At 38.3% G+C, this 23803-nt stretch overlaps 2 protein-coding genes across 3 annotated transcripts in view; both read left to right on the top strand.

The window, feature by feature from the left end:
- The window catches only part of cacna2d4a (calcium channel, voltage-dependent, alpha 2/delta subunit 4a), a 101905-nt gene extending 97000 nt beyond the window's left edge, over positions 1-4905 (top strand). The window contains exons 36-40 of the mRNA XM_063501250.1: positions 5-60; positions 738-858; positions 1517-1632; positions 2088-2170; positions 3344-4905. Of these exons, the coding sequence (XP_063357320.1) occupies positions 5-60; positions 738-858; positions 1517-1632; positions 2088-2170; positions 3344-3436 (469 nt within the window). The 3' untranslated portion in view covers positions 3437-4905. The remainder of the gene's footprint in view (positions 1-4; positions 61-737; positions 859-1516; positions 1633-2087; positions 2171-3343) is intronic.
- A 1581-nt stretch (positions 4906-6486) lies between these two features.
- Positions 6487-23687, top strand: cpsf6 (cleavage and polyadenylation specific factor 6). 2 transcript variants are annotated; one of them, XM_063460121.1, is made up of 11 exons: positions 6487-6596; positions 8422-8631; positions 8719-8822; positions 9090-9235; positions 9518-9694; positions 10716-10823; positions 11730-12228; positions 12394-12509; positions 12745-12898; positions 13024-13221; positions 20843-23687. In XM_063460121.1, the coding sequence occupies exons 1-10, from the start codon at positions 6537-6539 to the stop codon at positions 13208-13210; spliced, it is 1761 nt and encodes a 586-aa protein (XP_063316191.1). In that variant the 5' UTR covers positions 6487-6536; the 3' UTR covers positions 13211-13221; positions 20843-23687. The 2 variants fall into 2 exon arrangements, with proteins under 2 accessions (XP_063316191.1, XP_063316192.1); XM_063460122.1 differs by lacking the exon at positions 10716-10823 and having other exon boundaries at positions 20843-23686.
- Positions 23688-23803: the final 116 nt, after the last annotated feature.

Genomic DNA, 23803 nt, shown 5'->3' with positions numbered 1-23803 from the left:
TAAGATTTCTCCTGGAGTTCAATATCTGTGGCTTCTGGCACACGGAGCATTTTGCTGACGGTGAGCTCACATTCGGAATAAATTTGGCTAATTAAGGCTGAGCCCTCTTTCTTTGTATCTCGTGTGTGTCATCTCTATTTTGTAAATTAACACAACCCTCAGAGCAGCTCTGGATGACTGTAACACTTGGTTTATAAACCAATTCTTAAAAAAATATCATTCATCATCACTAAACCTGTCAATCAAATTGTCCTTATTATCATCATCCTTTGATACAGCCAAGCATTCTTTTAGGTGTGCTGTATTTTTTTATATTATACTTCAGACCAAGAAAAGTATTTACTGTGTCTTTTACATAAGTGGGTTTCAGTGGGAGCAGACACATCTGGTAAGTCCTTCAAAACAAGAGTCAGGCATAAATTTGTACTGAAGTTAATGCAATTCTAAAGAAGTCAAACAAAAACATGGCTCAGAACAAGATAAGACATTTTGACAAGCCATTATGGCTCTCTCTGGTTTTAGTCCTATCATACGCAGCAAGCTAGGGTTTATTTGGCTCACGGAAGAAGCAGCAATAAAAGGCTGATGTGTGAAGAATTGAGACGTTAGACCTTCGATTTCCTGTCACAGACTCTCAGCCTGTCAGTCACCAGTAAAATGTCACGCATACACTTTAACACACAAGCTCTGTTATAATTCTCATCTCGAAACATGACCCCTGTCTATCTCTCTATTAGCCTCAGTTCATAAGAAAAAAGGGGACATCCTGCAGCCGTGTGACACCGAGTACCCCAGCTTTGTTTATGAGCCGTCAGTCAAAGAGACCAACAGCATTATTAAGTGCGGACGATGCCAGAAGTAAGCGCACGCTCACGCACACTTATGCACACAGAAATAGCAGTGTAGTCCTCTCTAAGCCCTACACCAGTCATATTAAATTGTTCCTCCAGAATCCATTTTCTACGGCTTTGCTCTGCTTTGCATACTGAGAGCAGTTTGTATTAATACGAGAGTGGCAGAATGAGGGAAATAAGTAGAATGGAACTGATTTAGATCATGGTGTGTGGGGTTATGGAAAGACTGAGAAGCGGAGAAGGGAGAGTGACTCGTTGGAAAGCAGTGAAAGTATTAGGAGAGGTGAATGAAAAAAATACAGGGACTTGGGAGGGGTGAGTGACAGAAACAAAGATGGAAAAGCACTAGGAGGTGGGTCGGGGGGTGGGGGGTAGAGTAAAAAGAGGAAAGCATCACTGGGTTGTCAACATAGGCTGAGTGTGATCACCCTCATGAGGCTAATGGTGGTATAACACAGCACAGCTACACGTGGTCCACACTCTCCATGATAGTTTTTGAGTAATGCTGTTTATATAATGACATTATAATCATGTGTGAATAATTATCATAATTATGTTATTTTATCCATCCTGCACTGCCTGGCTTGTGTCATTATATTACATAGAAGGTTGTCTTTCTGTGTTTTTGTCTATTTCACACTTTTCCTTTTTGTTTATGTCAGGATGTTTGTAGTGCAGCAGATACCAGAGAGCAACCTGTTGATGCTGGTGGTGCAAGCAGACTGTGACTGCTCCAAACAGTACCCACCCATCACCCTGGACCCAGAGGAAGTCAGATATATCCTGTGATGTTTATATTCATGGATCACGTGAATCATGTTCACATAAAGTTTGTTGTTTTAACCTAACTGCAGCATCACTCTGCCTATACACTGAGTCAATCTGGGCACAATTTGAAGAGTTAAGAGCTTTTTTATTTCATACTCTAATCAATAGCATCAGTAGCATTTTAGCAGCACACTCAACAAAAAGGATATCAAAGAGAAGATAAACTTCCCACCTACAGTACAGACTCTTTATTCTAATGTGTGTATTAATTAAACATGCTGGGCTAAATCATTGTGTTTCTTTAACTGACTCAACCAACCATACTGTTAAGTTAGATTCCAGGTGTGAGCCTGCCATGTCATATCTTTGAAATGTTTTTATTGCATGTCTTTAGTGGTAATACTTGAATGAGCGTGCAGGAAAACCATACTATGTTTTTGTTGCTGCTCCTTGACCCCGCTGTACATAACTCGTCAGTTAAGTGTGACAGGATGAAGTCTCAAAAGGTTCGCAGACGCCCCGAGTCTTGCCACTCTTATCACGCACAGGTCAGCATTTTACCACACCATGACACATCAAAAAACACGTATATTCATACAACCCTGTCAAAGTGTAAATATTACAATAATAAGTACTATAAAAACTTCTCAAATGTCAAAGCTGAGCAGTTTTTCCTTCTTTTGTTGATGCCTGCAAAAAAAAACTAGACAAACAATCAGTTGCTGCACTTTTGAAAGAGAAATTAATTCCCATTTTTGGTTGATGTAGGGTTTCAGCTGCTCTGCAGCTTGGAGCCTCTTTTGTTATCTTTTTCTTTTACAGTGCACCAAATGCTTTTATTTGGTGACAGATTCTCACTGTGGGCAAACTACTGTTTTTTTTTATTTGTAAATGCAGCTACAAAGTGTGTTCTCTGATGAAGGTTTTCAGAAGGGTTCCCACTTCCATGCAGCAATTTTGACTACATAATCTGTGTTTTCAATGCAGAGTATTCAGTGTTGGTTTTCTGCTTTGTCTAGTTTTTCAGAATCTATTTAAAGATATGTTACTTTATATGAAAAAAACAGTTCTCTGCAACTTTACATTATGAAACATTGCTCTTAAGTTAATCACCCAGACTGTTCAATCCTCCCTATCTTTACTGATGAAAAAGTCTCTAGGATGCTCTTTTTACACCTATCCATGTTACTAATTGACCTCATTAGTTGTGAGATCTTACAAAACTTTTCTAGTATTTTTGTTGTCTGGCTTGACCTTTTTGAAACACGTTACTGGCATCAAATTCTAAATGAGCATATATTATGTTAAAAAATAATAAAATAATTGAATAAATAAAACATATTTTGAGCCATCACTCATTTCTTTATATTTTGTTTCCAAGGAGGCAGACATTGTTGTAATTTTTTAAGTGGTGATAAGCAAAGGCCTTCCCATTTTCCTGACTCAAGACTTTTGCACATTACTTTATTTCATTCAATATTCAATATTTTGTCTTTGTACTAGTTTTAATTTACCTTTTCAGAGCATCTTCGTGTTTTTGAAAAAGGGGTTGTACATGTGTTTTAACATGCATGCATAAAACCAGCATTCTTCTCTTGTCTTACTCAACTGCTTCTGTGGCCTAAAATGATTTTCTGTTTGAATACATCACATTTTCATTAATGCTTGGTAGCAAATTGAAGACTCGCCAGGTGAAATAATTTTCTGCTTTGTCTCTGCAGGAGAACGCCGATGACTGTGGAGGAGCCTCTTTTATATCTCCGTCAACCTCTGTTTTCTTCATGTGTCTCCTTTTTGCTGCTGTTGTTTCCTGATGACGGATAACTTCGCTCTTTTATGCTTCGTCATATAAAGGAGAAGATGACAAAAACTGAAATCCTTGAGTGGATTTTTTTTAAACTACTGAGCAGATTCTGCACATTTTGCTCACAAAGGCGACAGACGCAATCTCTCTTTAAGGACCTTGGATGTTATGAGCATTTGCTGTTTAACTTCAGAGAATTACATTTGAACTAAAAGCTGCAAAAAAGAGAACTTGCTGTACTGTTGTTGCCATGGATACTTTTTTCATTTGTTATTTTCTTGTGCTCCACATTGTATCTCTGAACGAAAAGGGACTGAAGGGTGACGGCTAGCTGTGATGGGTGTTAATGAATAAGAATTAAGGATTCACACGGTACAACATGAAAAAGTGAAAAGAGAAAAACATGCATTATTCAATTCCCATATCCCAATGAGCTGTGTATTTATCCACACACATGCATATTATATATGCGTTGGATACATCCAGTAAACACATCTAATGCATTATCTGCAGACTTTTATAAATGCAGAATAGCCAGTGAGAAGAGGGCTGCAGTAGGGGGATACAGGGAGACACTGTTGTGTTGCTAATGAGTCACGTTAATAACGGACAAGTTGACACTGGATAAGGTAAAGTAGGCACAATTGGACTCAATGGATAATTATCTGTGTAAAATTAATATGCAATAAAGTAAAATAGAATGGAGTTGTCAGCGTCTACGGGAACTATGTTTTCACTTTTTATTTCCATCCTATAAATGTATGTTTCTGTGACTATTATTTTTACATATCTGTCTGCCTTTTTTTGTCTTTTGTCTGTCTGTACATACTGTAACTAATTATGTATGTCTGGCTAATGGGCTGTAAATGCTGAAATGATAAATGAGCTGAAGATCGTCACACTCTAAAAAGGAAATATCTAGCTTTTCACATTAAAACAATGCGTACATGCATTTGCAATGTATTTGGCACCAAGGATTTACATTTTTGAAAAAATATACAAATGTTTTTGCGATTAAGAAATATTTATAGTTTTTTTTTAAAAAATATGGTTCATGAACGCTCTTCTTAAGCCTTTTTTTCTTCATTTAAAATGTAACTTTTATAGCAATGCTCGCTATTATAGCTCAGTCACTAAAAATAAAATGTCACAATAATAAAAATGTAATCTCAGTGTCAATTAGCACTATAAAACTAGCTGCATATAATATTTTTGTATATATTTGGCTGTATGTTTTATATTTTGCACTTTTTGCTGAGCACTTAAATGCATTTTTGGCTCTGAGTGTCTGTGTAGCCTTTTCTACACTCATTTTCAATTGTCTCTCAAAGCACACATATAAGTTAAACTTATTAAGTTTCTGAGAGTTAATTATTTAGCTGTCCTGATTTTGTTTGTACTCTCCACGGGTTGACATTGCCACATCTATGGCCCTAATTTGTACTGTGTAAATAAAATTATAAATTTGGCTTTTGTTGTTTATCTGCTTAAAACAAAAATTTGAGTAATTTATTTTGGCCACATAAAGGTAAATGGATAACAGTTATCAAAATTATGACTTTATTGGTGAGTGGATTCAATCCTTCAGTTCTGTCTACTGACAACCTGAGATTTCTTTTTTTTTTTTTTTAATATATGTAAAAGAAATGACTCTGACTGGAATTTTAGTGATAGTCAAAGCTTTGTACTCATTCATACTTTGAAGTTCTTTGGTTTGAACGCATAAAATCCTTTCAATTCATCACAGGTCTAGCACAGATAGACAGAAAACAAAGAAAATCTACACTCACACCCAACTTAAAATCCCCAGTTAAGCATGCACGTCTGAGTACTGTGGCGGGATTGCAGAGCATCCAGAATGGCAAATGGAAAACATAAAAATATTATATAGAAAGGCCCCAGTGGACCAGGAGGCACAAAAGAGGAAGCTTCTTCCTTTTAAAGTGACACTGCTAATCATTGCATCTTCATACTAATAAAATATATTTAATTTGATGTGTAAAAGAACCAGTTTCAAATACCACCAGTAGACACATGGCAGGCTTAGGGAAGATTAATTCATCCTCCTGACCACCAATGCAATATTAGCATTATTTTTATTTATTTTTTTCTCCCTAGCGAATTGTCAATTAAAAGTTCTAAAATTGCTGCTTTCAGCCTCTTGCTTCACAGCTCGTTTGATATTAGTTAAATACCTAAGCAAGTAAACTGCAGACAAATATGGTCATGCAATGTTCCCAGTTTCACTCTGAAATCTATACCACTCAGGGGTTCCAATACGACAGCCTGGCAGTTTTGGTGACCAGATCCCAACAAACTAAATATGGGGCAAAGACTGTGTTTGTCTAGGACAAAGTGGAAAACATTAACAATGCTGGGGAGGTACCCCACATATATTATATTCCAAGCTCTCTTGTTGAATAAATACAGTAACGATTAAAAGAAAAGCATGAGTTTGCCCTAGTGCTCACACACAACAGTCTTTATAATCTCCTGTATTCTCAGTAAGGATGTGACGGTAGATTGGCATAATTATAACACACATATATTCTGTGGCTCGTCACATTATATTTTCCTCCTGTGTGAAACTAAAAAAAAAGACAGAACTGTAATTCTCTGTGTGTCATTTGCTTTGTGGTAGTTTACATCATCATTCAAACTCTGCAAAGCCCTGGAGGTTTTGATCTCTTTTAGCATTGTAACAAAAAGCAGTTTATTGTAATAGAAAGTCTTCCCTTCATATAAATTGGGTAAAAGCCAGACTTGAGAATATCCTCAAAAGCAAGTAAATTGTGGGACATTGTCTCAAGGCTATAAAAAATGGGCCATATATTTAAAACTGATGTCACACATGCTATAAATCATAAGTAAAGCAAGAGGATGTATAAACATGTAAACTGCTTGACAAGTTTTGCTTTTTTAACACGGTGGGCTTTTGTTTCACAGTCAGTGGTGACTGCAACAGATTTTCCCGTGGTCTACACGGGTGATGTTGTAATGAATGAAATTAACCAGCGGGGGCGCTCGTTGCCTGTCTTCTTTTCATTGTTTGTGGTGTACCGTCGTTGTAGTCTGCACCGCAGGCGGTGAGAGCTGCTAGTCAGAGGAAAATGGCGGACGGTGTGGATCATATCGACATCTACGCCGACGTCGAGGAGGAGTTCAACCAGGTAATAAATACATATCTTTCTACCTCGCTTATAGGTGTTATTTTTTAAATATCTGTATAATCTGCTATCTTTATTATAGCCTACAAAGTGGCGAGCTTTTGTGGCTAAAGAGGCTATCTAACATACAAGGCCTTTTCAACATGCTGCAAGCCTGCAGCCTCTGCTATCGGCGTGCTTTGCAGACTTTTGTTTGTTCGTGGGGTTGTCGACATTTAACACGACTTTTCATGTATTTAGTAATTAATATGCACGCTGCAGTTGTTTCGTGATGTGCGTTGTTATTTATTCAAGTAAATACTAAAAGCAGCCGTCTTCACGGCGTAGCTTGGGTTCAGGCCTTGACATGGTCGCCAGTGGCGGGCTAGCAAGCCAAACAAACGCACTTTCGTTAGCGAGCTGACATTGACTAATTCACAGCTATCACGCTGTTATGTCTAGTAAGTCTTTAATTTTTTCAGTTGATAAAGAGAAGTTTTAAGTTAAACCGAACGCCTTTAGGCTCTAAGGTTGTGTAAACATTTTCCAACCGACAATGGTCAGGCCAATAACTGACGATAGGCGAATCGTCGATATACTCGTCCAGTCGCCCAACCTTAGTAGGCTCTGAATAGTGTAATAAACACGGCGTGTTATTAGCATTGATTAGGTCAATGTTGGGGCTATTCAGAAGATATTTTTCTCCACACGCCCCTTTTCTGTGACGGTGGTTATAATTTCAGCTTAGCCAAGGACTCACATGTGACGATAGTGTTGTCTCGAACTGCGAAACAGCTTTCAAAACATACTTGATTTTGACCCATTATGCAATCACTCAGTTTGCATTCATGCTTGGAGAAAGTCACGACGCATTAATTTATCCTCAGGTGATCAAACTTGAACTTAAGTAAGCCAGTGTATTAGAATAAAATGGTTTAACGGATATATTTAAGTCACAACTTTGGCAGCTTGTTTAAGTAAACCCCCAATCTTTTAATTTGTCCCAATTGGAGCAATTGGTTTCGTACAGGGTGCATAAATAAGCCACTTCAAATTAATTTGATACGGCTATAAGTTCTACGAAGCTTGCGACTGTCTGCTGATCACAAGTTTATGTTGTTTTTTTTCTTTCATCGCCTAATTTATGTCTGCATGCTCTTGTAATTTGAACCCTTAGCATTTGTTGACTAATATCTCATTTAACCTGCGTCTAAGATTATCAGTAATTGGTCGTTGTGCTTTGCAGTGTCTTTAAATTAGAATAGTTATGTACTTTCTATCTGGGGCATTTTACACAGTGTTTATGTGTGGATTATAAAATGTGATCGAAGTATTTAAAAAACATCTTCTACCACTGGTCATTTTAGGAGTCTTGCCAACTATACTATATTTAACGCCACAAGTAAAGTTTATTATTATTATTATTATTATTATTATCATACTACAATCTGGATACCCTGCAAAGCTTAACCCTGAATTGACTTTTCCTGGTCAGCATAAAGCAGTTGCATGATGCTAGTTTTATTGAACTTGAATTGATTCAATAGTGAATTACATCTTTTTAATGAGTGCTGGTATGTTTTTCTGACATCTGCCTATTGCAAAAACAATTAAATCAAACTCAATTCAGTGGGAATTTTGCACACCTGTCACAAGGAAACCTTTTTGTACAATGTGATGGTGAAAACCAAAATAGGTTTGCTATTCTGGTGTTGGTGAGGAAACTGATTCAGAATCAGATCAGACATAGAAGTTGATAAATTATATCCTTGGTGTTGATAACATCAAATCATTATCAAGCTCTAGATATTAAGTGCTTCACTGATCTGTTCTTGCATTCTTAATACAGGAAGCTGACTACCCAGTTCATGAGCAGATCGACCTGTATGATGACGTAATATCCCCATCAGCCAATAATGGTGATGCTCCAGAAGACCGGGATTACTTGGATTCACTGCCAGCCCCAGGTGGTGCAGAGGGAGGGAAAAGCGCCCCGCCCAACGTGGTGTACACCTACACTGGAAAAAGAATCGCCCTGTACATAGGAAACCTCACATGGGTGAGTGTCAGATTGTCTAAAAATTGGACTCACAAATGTAATTGTGATCCATACGTGATGCCATTTTGCTTGGGGTTGTTTTTACAGTGGACAACAGATGAGGACTTGACAGAAGCTATCCGGGTGATAGGCATCACAGATGTGCTGGAGATAAAGTTCTTTGAAAACAGAGCCAATGGCCAGTCAAAAGGGTGAGGTCTTTATTATTTTATTTCTATGACGCAGTTGGACTAAGTCAAAGAGTATGTTAAGTATTTCGTATTAGGAGTACAGGGTGGGATCACACTGAGTCAGTTTTATGATTATATTACCACAAGGCTGCTGTTTCTAAAGACATAAATATATTCTTTAGTGCCAGTGACCTTGTTTAGATATTACTATTGGCTAAGAATTTCACAGTGCATTGGCGTTTATGCGATCAAATATCTGACTGTATGCCCTCTGCGTGTGTTTTCCAGGTTTGCTCTGGTGTGTGTTGGTTCAGAGGCATCCTCCAGAAAGTTAATGGAGCTGCTGTCAAAGAGGGAGCTCCATGGTCAGAATCCCATTGTCACACCATGCAACAAGCAGTCCCTCAGCCAGTTTGAAATGCAATCACGCAAAAGTAAGTAGGGCAAGTGTGCACATGGTTTATTCATCCGAAGAGATCAGTGCTGGTTAAAGGAAGTTATGTAAAAAAATTGCACATGTTGGAATGTGTGAGTTATTCTGAAGATGAATATATTTGACTACACAATACATCACATATGTTACATGACCTGTGTTTAATCTTAGCATATGTATGAACTCATACATGTAATTTGTCCTTGTTTCTGTCTCTTAGCCACAGGTGCATGTATTGATTAATGATTACATATGAAATGAGTTTGTATTTGTCTTTTCACAGGTACCCAGACAGGCCAGATGTCTGGGGAAGGAAAGGCTGGTCCTCCTGGTTCTGGACCCCGTGGCGGTTTCCCCATGGGCAGCCGAGGGAGAGGCAGGTTCCCCGGACCACCTGGCCCTGGAGGAGACCGCTTCCCTGGTCCCGTAGGGCCTGGGGGTCCTCCACCACACCTTCCTGGTTAGTTTGGCAAGATGTGTTGGTAGTATGGGACAACACTCAGTTACTTGATAAATGAATATTGATATTCAAAAATTCATCATCAAAAATAAATTAGGGGCAGAAACGTTCCAAATCAAGGGATTGTGTTGTCTTGAATGCTGAGTGGGTTTATTACCAAAATAAGTTTGTTCTTCAACCACATTTCAGAGGGATATATAGTTGAACTTGAGGTGGATATATTAGTTTTTGAGACTTGGCAGTCAAAACGAGTTCATGAGTGGATGTGTTGTGGATATAAGCAAATCCATAAAGACACACAGCTCACAAAAAGTGCAACCTGTCATGTATGGATCCACCACAGCTGGCAGAGGTTGTGTTAAATCACATATTGAACTTTGTGGGTCAGTTTATTTCTGTTCAGTATTGTCGACTGTGTGATGATTTGAAAAAAATAAATACATATAATGTTACAGCGCAACAGATTTAAAGGCACAAGTGTTTTAAAAACTTGGAAGTTCTGCTTTCTGTCTGGCTGTGCTGCTCAGGTATCACAGTCCAGGCATTGCTGTTACTCACACCTGCATGGGATCATGGCTCATCTGATCTAGTATGTTTTTTGTTTGTTTTTTTACTATTGCGGGATCTCTCATCTCTCCCTTGGCAGGGCTTTCTTTGCATGTTTCCTTCTTTGTCTGGTTTGAATTTTTGTCTCACTTAACCTCAAGTTGAACAGTTGATCCTTCTCATGGTGTGGTTTCCTGCTTGTGAAAATTTCCAACACCATTCCTTTACTTAGAGGTTTTCTCAAAGCTTGACGTGGTACGCTGCCAAACTTACCTCTTTACAAATCTTGGCTTGGCTGCTTTTCAGAAGCAGTAAGAGAATGGAGTAGCAGGCTGTTCTCCATTCCCCCTTTTCATATCTCTTCTTTCGCTTAGTGGCTGGTGCCCCGTCCCGTTGGGCTGCTACAGGCCTTCAGTTAGCAGGTAGAGGTTTCTGAAGGGAGGAGTTGTGATTGGTTTGCTTTTTTCCCCATTAGGCTCGGGCATGAGACCAGATCTGGTTAGACACCAAGATGGCCCTCTGATGGATATGAGTTTCAATCCCTTCCAGCCGGGGGGCAGGAACGGGAGCTGGCGTAGCAGAGGTGAAATACCTCGATTAATCTAATTGATTTATTAGATGGCCTTATAATCCTAGCTTTGGCTTTTTATTGACAAATTAAACTGTCACATTTACTGCCCCAAGGCAGCTGATCTTCATTGCTTACTCTGAATCGACAGTTTACATTATTTGCCCCACATGTGGCAGCATTTTAAATTTTAAAACATTTTTACCAAAAGAAATAAACATGTGCTTTGTTCTTTTGAGCAAAAGTACATTTCAGGTAAATTAGTTGTTTCAGGTGGCATAATGGCCCAATGTCAAGAAAATACTTCTTTTTAAACTGTTTTGGAAAAATTCTTTTCGCAGGTTTGTAATTGATGTAAAGCAGTCAAACTCCTTAGTTCCATATTGCAGTTTATACACTGTATATACTCTCTTTAGGGCTTCTGGAAACTTATAGCAGTGCATCTTCTGAGTCAAGTGTTAATGAGAAGGGTCCAGTCCAATGCAAGGCCTTGTTTAATTAAAAAGGCAACGCCTGCTTGAAACTATAGCTTCTCATCTGTTGACTTTCCTTTTGATTTATTTTTCAGTGTCATTTGTGACCTTTTTTCGTCAATTGTTGTCCTGTGCAGCAATGGCTTTCTTTCATCTTTGTGTCACTGTCCCTGCTTTAAATTGCCATTTGGTACCTAAAGGTATCACTGTACAAAAGATATATAGAAAAATACAGGCTGCCACTAGACTTCAAAAATGAGCCCACAAATCGAATGTGCCAGTATACATTTTATGTTTTCAATCTGCCAGTTACTTGTTCTTGTAGAAAAAGGTGGAGAGCTCAGTCTGTGTCATTCTAGACAAGAATTTTGGTTTACTGGAGCTTACTTCTTTCATGTTCTTTTTTTTTTTTGTTCTTGTCTTTTTTGTTAATTTGCTCTTTTTCTAGGTGGCATGCAGGGTCCTCCACGGCCCCCACCCGGTCCACCAGGTCCCCCAGGACCTCCAGGACCTCCACCTCCAGGCCAGGGTCTTCCACCTCCCCTGGCTGGGCCTCCAAATCGTGGCGATAGGCCTCCTCCACCTGTTCTCTTCCCTGGGCAGTTTGGCCAGCCACCACTGGGACCCCTGCCTCCAGGTCCTCCACCTCCAGGTTATGGCCCTCCACCTGGTCCCCCACCTCCTCAGCAGGGCCCACCCCCTCCAGGACCCTTCCCACCCCGTCCTCCTGGACCTATTGGCCCCCCTATGGCATTGGCTCCACCACCACATCTGCCAGGTCCCCCGCCAGGTGGCCCACCACCAGCGCCACATGTGAACCCTGCCTTCTTTCCTCCCCCTGGCAACAACAGCATGCCACCCAATGATAGCCGAGGTCCACCGGGACCAAATGACCCATACGGCCGCCCTCCACCTTATGAAAGAGGAGATTATGGGCCTGGAGGCCGGTAAGAACAATTAGTGAGAAGAACAACGAATTAAACCACTATATATACACATTCAATATGAGGTTCTTGTTTGTGCTCAGGTAGCCTAGAACTTGGGTACTATGAATTAGTTGCTTGGATTAAAAATAAATAATTGCTTGATCCTTTTTTTCTGTTATTTTTTAGGGACATGGACACATCAAGGACCCCTCTAAGCGAGGCAGAGTTTGAGGAGATCATGAACAGGAACAGAGCCATCTCCTCCAGTGCCATATCTAGAGCAGTTTCTGATGCCAGTGCAGGTAAGGCAAATGGTGATATATTTCCAATACATTTAAATAAGTGCGTTTACATGTTGTCAGTAAGGGAAAAATTAAATTTTTTGAAAGAAGTAAAAGAGCCCTGCGATAGACCAGTGTACCCCGCCGCTTGCCCTGTGACACCTGGGATAGGCTCCAGCCCCCCTGCGACCCTGATAAGGATGAGTGGAAGAGGATGGATGGATGAAAAGTTTACTCCACTGTTTTCTCTTTTTAGGTGATTATGGCAGTGCTATAGAGACTTTGGTGACAGCCATCAGTCTGATTAAGCAGTCCAAAGTGTCCGCAGACGACCGCTGCAAGGTCCTCATCAGTTCTCTGCAGGACTGTCTCCATGGCATTGAGTCAAAGAGCTATGGCTCTGCGTCAAGGTAAGCCTGTTAAATATTACACTGAAACAGGTAGTTACATACTTGTGGACTAAAAGAAAATGTAGGTATTTGCCCTTTATTAAAAACTTCACAACTGTAACTTGATGTTCGTTTGTCTCTGCAAGGCGAGAACGTTCCAGGGAACGTGACCACAGTCGCTCAAGAGAAAAGAGTCGACGACACAAATCTCGTAGCCGCGACAGGCATGAGGACTATTACAGAGAACGCAGTCGGGAGAGAGATCGTCATCGTGAGAGGGATCGGGACCGTGACCGGGAAAGAGAGAGGGAGAGGGAATACCGGCACCGTTAGCCGGAAAGGAGGTGGGTACCAGTTTTATTTTTTTGTGTATTTTTCAGTATCTTTGTCTTAAACTTTGAGGCAAACTAATTTAGGCTCAGACGGCATTGCAGAAACAGAAAGTGGCACAGTTGAGATTTAAAGTCTTCTCTGTTTGCACACCTCCTCTCATTGGATTCACTGGCTCTAGATAAATCCCAAAGCCAAATCCTACTTATAGCCATCTAATGGTTAAACATCTGATAATGGATGTTATCATCACAATATTAAATTATTGCACGAGGAGAGTAAGAGGTAGGCAACGAAAAGGCTTTCAAAACTCAGTCCTCTGTCTTCAGGTAGGTATAAGGTAAGTCAACTTAAACCATATTTCTTCAGTGGTAATCACAATTTCTGTTGTATCACAAAATGTGCAAAATACACACTTGATGTATTCACTTTGGCACAGTGAAGTCTGTAAGTGTTGTATCTACGCTGTAGTCCCTTTGAAATGAGAAAATATAAGTCACTGGATTTCTGGATGTATTTTGTACTCTTTGGTCTGCAGGCTTCAGAGGCTGGTAAATTACAAAGTTCGTTGGTTGCTTTGGATATTACAACAAATACATTTTAGAATAAAAGTTGTATGCACCTGCAGGGCTCTAGAGTGCGACCAATTTGGTCGCAAATGCGACCAAATTTTTCCGTGGTGCGACTAAAGAAAAACATTTGGTCGCACCGGTGCGACCAACTGTTACCAACACTTGGTCGCACCTGTTTGGGTAACAAAAAAAAAAATCTCTGCAACTCCGTGTGGTCAACAACAGACACACATTATGCCCCTATCGTGGACTAAACCAATCAGAGATAGTCAGGGGCGGGACCTCTCTGATTGGCCGTGGTCCAGTGGAAAGTGCAGGTAGAAGAGGGAGGTGAGTAGCTTTAATAAGGCGATATCAATTCATTAACGGATTCCACACAAAGACGTAAACACAGAGCGACCCGACGCATCAGAATCAGCTTTGTCTTTCTCGGCTTTCTCACCGGACGGCCCGCAGACGGACACGCTGTCGGAGCTTAGCGATTCTGATGCGTCGGGTCGCTCTGTGTTTACGTCTTTTTGCGCTGATTCTGAGCTGCAGGTTTTGTCTCTCCAACCAAAATTCGCCGAGCCAGCAGCAAAAGAAGCAGCAAACTACGCTTCACATTTGATCAATGTCGTCATGAATTCCCTCTGATTTTTGCTGTTTTGCTTCCCCACGATAAAAATTACACTTCCTACACAGCTCCCTGTGTGTACTTCAAGAACAGTTTCCCGTCTCAAATCTGTTTTCTGGATTATTCATTCGCTTATTACCCACCAGTCTACCGTTGTTTACAGCGCTGTCTTTTTCTTTTTTCATGTAAATGACGTCCGACAAGAAAGCCTAATTTCTGCTGTTCAATACTGAAGAAATTTAAACTTCTTAAAATTATGCAAAATTGCAGAATATTGCAGAATATTTTTAAGGTTATCTGTTATAAAAAGCCAGACCAGGAAAATCTCCTTCATGTTTTTCTGTGTTTTATTGTCAGTTACTTTGACACAAAGGCATCTGCTGTGATGTTCACAATTCTGATGAAGTCTCACAAGTGTCAGTACTGATAAATGATCAGAATTATAATATTTCTGACTGTCTGAGGCTAAATTGAATCGAATCAGGACTTTGAGAACCGGAATCGAATGGATTATAGAAATCAGTGATGATACCCAGCCCTAGTGAGCAGCCTAGGCCTGACAGAAGTGGATGTAGCTGTGGGTAATAAGAAAAGATGAAAAGAACTATTGATAACTTTTGTGTTAAGTTAAGGCCTGATCTGTCTGAAATTCATAGCCAGCTCTGACACGGTGCCATCAATCTTTGAATGCTGAAAAAGCAGCAGTGTATCCAGAAAACACACTTCATGCTGCAATAAATGCACTGCCCAAGTGTCCCCTCTCCCCACTGCCTTTCAGCAGCATGCAGCAGCAAACAGGTCGTCAGGCAAAGATGATGATTAAGTTTAACATTTTCTACAATATTGACAAAGCACTTTAAGCACAAGATTGTTAGTTAATAATTTAGAAATGAATATTGTCTGTATGGACTTCCCCCCCAAAGAAGGTGCACATGTAAAACTGCGGTGTTAAGCGAAGCGGTTGAAAAATTTGAGTGCGCCTAACTTTTGTGCCGGTACGCCTAACTTTTGTGCCGGTACGCCTAAATTTTTTAAGTTAGGCGTACCGGTGCGCCCATGTCAAAAAGTTAGTCTAGAGCCCTGACCTGTGCATGGCAAGAAAATAGCATACGTTACCTGTTAAGATGATTTTTGCAGTTACTCTTTTTATAAAATTTAAAGGGTTTTTACATCAACAAAGTAGAAATGATCAGAATTTTGGCTTTTACCAGGAGCTGTGGCAAGTGGACCAAATGTGCCTGACTTTTATTATATCAACACTCAGAACTGCCATATTAATTATATGTGAATTCCCAAAGTTTGGTTTATCAGTGGACTTGTACTGGTCGCTTCAATCCTGATTGGCAAGATTTGGGTGTCACAATACTGTACAGTCATTTTTACAGTATTTCGTACAAATTAAGATTTTATATGGTCTGTTAAGATTGAATTGATTACACTGTTTTTACACCTTGTCAGTAGTGGACCAATTTACATTTTGTAAATGTTTCATTCATAGTGTTGTACATATTCCAGTTTTAGTGTGTTATTTGAAATATATCATTGTCCTGTGATATTTCAGAGAAGTTAAACATTTATCAGTGTCAACATCTTATGACTTTTGCCCCCTCTCACCCCTTAAAAAAAAACCTAATAATGTCATTGTGCCATATCTGCATGACAGTAATATCACCTGACATTTCACCTGTGTCAAGTTAAATGTTTTTATTGCATATTGTTTGCTCACTTTTGTATAATTGCACCTTAACTTAAGATGTTGAGGTGAAGTGGAGGAGGGAAAAATGCCTGTCCCCTTGACATAATAATCTGTCAAAATATATGTTACTGAATATCCAAATGCTGGTGTGGTTTTTACACGCAGTGTCACATCTAATCATTTTTGGAGGCAAAGGTCAGCCTGGATTCAACAGTGGCGGAAATCAAATTGTTTGCAGAGTCTGTGTAATGAGAATTGGTTAATATTTCAGATCTGTGCATAATAACTTGCACTATCATACTATTATGTTGACACACAATTTAAAAAAAAAAAAAGTGATTTAAAGTTAAAGGCTAGCACAAGCTTAAGAAAATCAGTGTTTTCAGATCCTAAGCTCTATGAGTCTGTGGAGCTGCCCCTGAAGGTTACACTGGCGTTTTTATTTTTATTTTATTTTTTGTAGGCCATTGTGGCATTCACTCACAGTAATATAATTTCTGCATATGGACTGAAGTGGAGATCTTGCTGTACTATTAAAATGCTTTTATGCTAGTTGCTAAAATACCACAAGTGTTCAGAAATAGACTATATTCAATACAAGTTACATATATCCTCCATGTGCAGTCAATTTAGACCTATCATAAACGACTCCTTGTATGTCACAACTGTAACCATAACTAAGGCACAGCTGTGGTCACAGCCGCTATCACGCTGACAGTTTGTCTTCCAACAACTTTAGTCAAAAATCACAGCTACAGTTTAAGAGCTTCTCTAGTTTCTGTAGTAATTGAGTACCTGTGCCTGAACAGTCACAACTGAAAGTCAACTTGCTTGTGTGGTGGTCAAAATTAGTATAATGCGATTTCATAATAGAGTTTAGCTTTGTTTTTGTTTTTTTTACATGGATCAGAGAAAACATTACTGCGAGAGAACACAAACCTAGTCCAGGAAAATATTCTCAGCGTTAACCCTTAGAGGGCTCTGCATGATTCAGGAAAAGAAAGTCACAATTTTATGGGAGAACTTGTACTGGTGCATAACATTCAGGACAGTGAGTTAGGCTTCAGCATTGAGTTTAATCAGTCCAATTTAGCAAAGAGATCATGCAGGTGTGCAGCTAATTCAATTTTAACTGGTGCTGTGGTTGTAGATGCATTTATCTGAACATTCTAATTGTCAGCTTGCACCTAACGTTGTTGGATACAAAAATCATTAATAGTGTATTGCTCTCAAATGATTTGAGTCAACTATTTTAGGCTGCCTTTCTGCCCTGTGCTGGTTTTTGTCTGGGATTTTCAGAGTCAGGGTTTCACAAGTCATAATGTAATCTCTTTGTGAAGATGCTTTCTTCCATTGCTTCAGTTGCACGTTGAATAACCTGCTAACTTGTGGAAAGTTTTGGGGCTTCTTTGGATATAGTGTTTCAGCCGTTTTGGGTTTTTTGGCTGTCTTTTACTGCCAAAGCTCTGAGATATCTGCAGTGTTCCATGTAAAGCAGACTTGAGTAGGTTACGTGGACCCTACAGCATCTCTGTACAGTTGCCCCCATTCCCAAATAATATCTGCCCTGATTTTAAATGTGCTTTATCCACTGAAGATATCTTCATGTATTTGCACTCAAACAGCATGAACTATGCTCCACTCATTGGAAAGATATTTATATATTCACATTGTTCCCTGTTTGTGTGCCTATTTCTCTTATACTGGAAAATAATAACTGGGGTGGTTTAACTTATGGAGTTGCTGCATTTTGAAAGTAGCCAAAAGAATGTAACTTAAACTCTAAAGGCAATTTGTCATGTAAATACTGGAGAGTTATGTTGATTTTAGCTGTCAGTTCTAGCTTGTTGAGTTGATCTGGTCTCTGTTCCACAAAATTGTTCTTTACATGCTCACGTTTTTCCTGCAAAACCTTGTGTCCACCGAGAACCTCACAACAAAAGATTACATTTTGTCAAATACATAAGATTTTTTTGGTAAATTAACTTTAATTAATTTTAAGTCCAAGTTTTGTTTTTACAAAAATCAAAGTAATAAATAAAATGAAAAAGTTGCTGGTGTCTCCTTTAATAGCCATCTTGTTGTCATTGTTGGAGATCCTCTGTGGGCACAAGGCCTAATAGCCTATGGCAATGTGTCAAACACCAAAATGCATTTGAAGAATATTTATAAATTGTTGTTTGCAGTAAAAATGACTAAAGATCAAAATTAAGCGAGCAAAAATGTTGATGGTGAGATATGTCCCAATTTTTCCATTGCACCATGCCTTTGCATTTCTACTGATATTTGTGAGCTTGTTAAAGAGGAAAATAATTGAGATTGAGTGCCAAGTACATTGCTCCTCTTCTTGTAGTGTGGCCGTTTGTTGTTTCGAGATATGCTTAACACTGTTTATCTGTTCATGTTTCCATGCAAGAACGCACAGTGTTTGTACCAGGCTTAAGTTACTTTTATGCTTTCTCTTCAGCCTGTTTGTAGGTGTCTGTGTGTTGGGGGGTACAGCCCTAATGTCCAAGCTATTTACACATGTCAAACCAGAGTCAAACAGTTTAGGTTATAGCTAATCAATCAGCCTTCATGTCCATAACATGGTTGAAATAGCATTCATGTCCTTAACTTTGGCCTTTGGCCAAAATGTTTAACTTTTTAGCTGAGCTAAGGCAAATAGACATCGTTTTAATTCTTAATATTTAGCCCCACAGTTATTACAGTATATAACACATGAACTGTTAGTTGGTGAAAAAGATGTGTACCTTTTTCATACTCAATGAGCTGTCTGTGAGTAGTTTTCTGAAATATCATACACACATAATTAATAACAGTGAAAGATTAGATGGCAGTCTATAAGCTAGGCAGTGGTAAGTATTGGAGCGACCTTATTTGCCGAGCCTTTTGTAGCACATAGCCAAGTTAGTGGACTGAGACTATTTCATGGACTGCTTGACCCTGGTTTGGCTCTGTCCCCGTTTCATTTCCATTCTGTATTAACTGACACACCTACTACACATTTTAAAGTTTTATATGAAATATAATGAACCCGATATAAATGATTTATTGGGCTGATAATTTAAATGTTTCACCCTTGAGAAAAGTTCAGTTATGTCAAGTGTGATGATGGGAGGAGTACTGAGATGTGCAATGTGGCTGTAAGCTCAACTGCTTTTGTCTGCAGGCATATACTATGTAAAGAAAACCTTTCAGATTATGAAACCTATCAAATTTCATTATGCATTTGAATTTTAATGTAAAAAAATCACTGTACGTACTTGAATTTTGGTGTAGATACCAGTTCTATTTGGCTTCATTTCAGCGTGTGAAGCAAAATCTCTTAATCATGGTTCAGTCATTTTAATGTTGAAACAACAAGTTTGAAATGACTTTCTTTATCACAATTTTTTGTCATTTCATCTTAAAATTGTACAAATTTCTGGTAAGGTGCTTTAAATTGTGTAGAACTGTAATCCCACTGCTGCTGTCCTTTACAATTATGGTTAGAGGTAGCTTTTTCTGACTCCTGTACTTTGCATGCTCAACTTTGTCTATGCAAAGCATTACGAGCACAAAATATTCCATCTTCCTGACTTTGATCATGTTTGCGACACCGTAAAAATCACACTGTCATATTTTTTTCTGTTTTATTAAAACTCTTGGTGTGCTTGGGCAGGAAAGGTTTCACTAGATGTGCCGTATGTGCTTTTTCCTTCATAGCTGTTTTTTGATGGATGACTGTTTTGGTTCTTAGTCTTTTCACTTTAATATACAGCTTAAAATATTGCAACCATGATTTTCTGTGGTATTTGCCACAGTGAGTAAAGTTTTCAGTGTACTCCGTTATGTAACCTGCTGGTTATAATGAAAAATACTGAAATGTTTGGAAGTGATTGAAAGGTAAATCCCTATTGCTGTAGTTAAAGACTTAAAGGAAAAAAACCTTTTAGCTCAGGTCTTCCAATAAAACTGCCTGTAAGTTTTAAAGGTTATTTATTTCTGTTTTCTGCACTTTATAGTCCCCTGAGAGCCAAATTAATTGAAACGCTATAAGTAAGACTTAATATTCTGAAGGTATTACCTAATGTTGATGCAGGTACACCATTTAATAATATTGAAAACAAGACAAAATGGTCATACACAATTTGGCCATTTAGACACTATAACCATTGTCCCTATTGTCCATCCCTGAATTTGTAATTCTGTAACAGAACAAACAAAATTGCCCCAGGTATTTAAATGCATTTACATATGGTTATCAATATTTTTATGTCTAAAAGAGTTAAGTGCCACATGCAAACATCTGTACATGTATATACGTGTATATGCATGTACATACTTTGAAAACCATGTTTCCGTAGTTGCAGGGCAGACTTGACGAAAGATTAAAATATTTTTCTTTGTGTGTGCGTGTACATACTCATAGAGTTCAATTTAAGTTCTTGAATGTTAGCTGTTGAACTGTGCATGATATGTTTCTGTGTCTGTGCTAGGGTTGGGGACAATACACAGCCAACAGAGTGTTAAGAGTAGCAGTTAATTACCATGCCACGTGTAAGAGACTTCTCTGTCCGCACTGCCTTTGCTAAGATAAAATGACTTGAACAAACTCCAACCTCGTGGCTCAGAGTGACGGTGAATTGAACCCAGCCCTGGTGTAAACTTTGTGTATGTAGTGTAGAGGTTTAATGATGAGTGGGGAAAATGTTCACTGTTGGGCTGGCTCCAAACCAAACTCCACCCTTCGTTTTGACACCTTTCAGCTTACGAGGATCAAGGATGGATGGAAGGAAAAGGAGGAACTCTTTCAGTGCACCACTCCCTGCCCTCCGTGCATGACCGGACAGGAACACAACTACCATCACTTCCTCCACCCCCTCCATTTCTCCTCTCCTATCCTTCTCCACCCATCCTTCTCTCTATCTGTTGTCTGCCTGGTTTAAGAGCAGCGGATGGAAGACCCTGACCTGTGTAAGGCTATGTTATCCAAACTTCTATACTCATGGTAACTAAAGATGACAAAAGAATCTTTCCAAAAACAGCTCTTTTATTTTTATGATGTTTTATTTGACATAAAAAGTAAGCGTGATGCTTTTTTGCGACTTATAAATAAATAAATAAATGGCCTGCACGATCCCCAAATAGAAGACACAAACATTACACCCTTTTGTTGTTGTTTTGTTTTTTTTTTCTTGTTCTTTGGCTCGCTGTATTGTGTGTATATACAGTTTAGAGATCAGTTTTTATAAGGTATGTGCTTGATGTTTTCTCCCCTACCCTCACTCTCTCGTTCTCATTTATTCTTTTCATGGCTAGTACGTTTGTAAATGTCTCTGCTTTTTGATTAAAATTAGATGGTGTTGTAATAAAAAATGTTTACTGAGGTACACTCTGCATTCAGTGAATTCCTCTACATGTTTCGTTCATTTATATTAAATGTATATACTGACTTAGATTTTTTTTTATTATTATTTGTTTTTGGGTTTTTTTACATTGGTAAATGGCAAGGATGTAGTCACTTTGGTTTGTTTTTATCTTGTGTTGCATTGCGTAGTCAACATGCTAAACCAAAAAGAGAAGACCCCGCTGTTTGGAATGGTTTTTGATGGTGGGTTATTTTGTAATTCCGCTGAATAATTATCACTGAAACACCGCATGAACAAATTGTCTTTCACTTCTGTCATATAATGGATTTAAAAGCAGATTTTAATTCAAGCAGCCTTCATAGTTGAAGCTTGAGTGAAAGTGTTTATTCCTTAATTGGGGAAGTATGAACCAGTTTTTTGTTATATGCCTTTCACTTTAGATGTTACATGTTTTATGCATTTGAATTTTGAAGACTTTTCCCCTTTTCCATGATAGATTTAAATAACTAAACCATGAACAAAATGCGTTTTAATTTGTCGGTACAGTGTAAAACATTCTGCCACCTGTCATTTTTAATGTTTTGCATGTTTGTCGAAATGGACGGACAGCAATTTGTTGAAGCTTTTAGGGTTTTTGTGTTTTGTTTTTTTCATGTAAGGTTGGGAAAATAGCAATGACTGGTTTAGTTTTTACTGAGTTATTTTTATTATAATTTACAATTATTTAAAAAAGAAATTGTAAATTACATTGCCACAGCTTTCCCAGCACACGATATAACACGATTATACCACCAGTTTTTAAAATGTGAGTCAATGGAAATCAAAAAATTACAGGTATGTTCAGGTTTGATGCTGCAGTGTGTCATCGGGTGTCCTAAGTGCAAATCAATATGCATACAGCGCAATAACATGGTGCTTTTGTATGGTTTTTAACGAGAACAAAGTTGCATGCAGACAGTATAACACATTTTTGTGAAATTATCGCCATTGGTGAAATTTTTAATTTGGTCCCAAAAAATCTGAAACTTGTGTTCGCACCTTGTCTTTCTGGGGATTATTCTTTTAATAATGTCATTTCAATTTCAGTCCGTAACAATTTAGAAAATGCCTTATTTTCAAACGTAACCAGTGAATGTAAAACTTTTGGATTCAGTGTCACAGCAGGAATTTGAATGACAGGCTGTTCAGGAAACTGTACCAGCATCTTTTGAAACCATCATGATGCTCTTGAAGTGTATTCTTTTTCAGTTTACTTCAGAAAGTGACTTATTGGGGAATGTAAGTGCCTTTGCTCCCGTATCCTTGCAAATTCAGTGAAAGTGTGATGTAATGTAAACAAAATGTAAATTGGATTTTGATATTAAAAAAATAGAAAAAAGTGGGACCTTTTTGAATATAATGATGCTATTTCTGAACAGTTAGTTTAAAAATGTTGAAAGTTTTAAGGTCCTATATCATGTTTATTAATGATATTGGCTTAATTTGATGTTAGTTAGTTGCTCTTTTTCCTCATTTTATTTCCTGCAGATCTGTTTGGGCAAAGTACTATACATGTGCCTTGTTTTCTTTTTTTTTTAATTCGTTTTTTATTTTAATTATTAAATTATTTCTTTAGTTGTGCATTGAATTTGGTAACTCCAATGGAGTTCTGCTCTGGTCAAGATAAGCAGAACTGTAGCCCTCCAGAACATTTTTACAGGAATTTGGTTTCATTTTGTTTGTGTTAGCTTTTTTCCACAGTACAAAAAGGTAAGTGATTTTTAGGGTCTACAAACACAACCAGTGAAGAAACAAGATGTCTGATCGACTGCAGGAGTCTTTAAACTGCACAAGCAGTTGGAAAGTATATACACATGTATTTATGAGTTTTCAGTATTTGTATGACTAAGATGTTTTCACTAAATGCTAGTTTCGCTGGTTTCTAGGTGCTTGATTTTAAAATCACATTTGTCTAGTAAAGAGGCCTTTGCATGATGACTTAGAGACATGTTTCTGCTACAAATTCAGGTTATAATTTTTTAAGATGAGTAAAATAATTTTTGACTTAAAAAATTGAAATGAGCTTCCATATTAAATGGTCTCACTTGGGCAAAATACTTGCTGAATTTGTATCACCACTGTAACTTTGGGATTTTAAGTTAAGATTCAGGTGTATTTCTACCGCCAATAATGGTTACATGTAGTGGTACATAGCAGGTAAATAGATTATCATTTGCTCTCAAAGAATAAAGTTTACAAATTAAGTTTGTTTTGTGGTTCTGTTTTATTTGTGCATGTGTTACATTTTATTTGAAACAAGTGTGGGAAAGTAAATTTTGTTTTGGAGCAATTGCTTAAAAATCAGGTATTGTGTCCAAA

The sequence above is a fragment of the Pelmatolapia mariae genome, linkage group LG17, assembly GCF_036321145.2.
Source record: "Pelmatolapia mariae isolate MD_Pm_ZW linkage group LG17, Pm_UMD_F_2, whole genome shotgun sequence".
Lineage (NCBI taxonomy): Eukaryota > Metazoa > Chordata > Actinopteri > Cichliformes > Cichlidae > Pelmatolapia > Pelmatolapia mariae.
The sequence above is the reverse complement of the archived record's forward strand: the minus strand, read 5'-3'. Positions and strand labels throughout refer to the sequence as shown.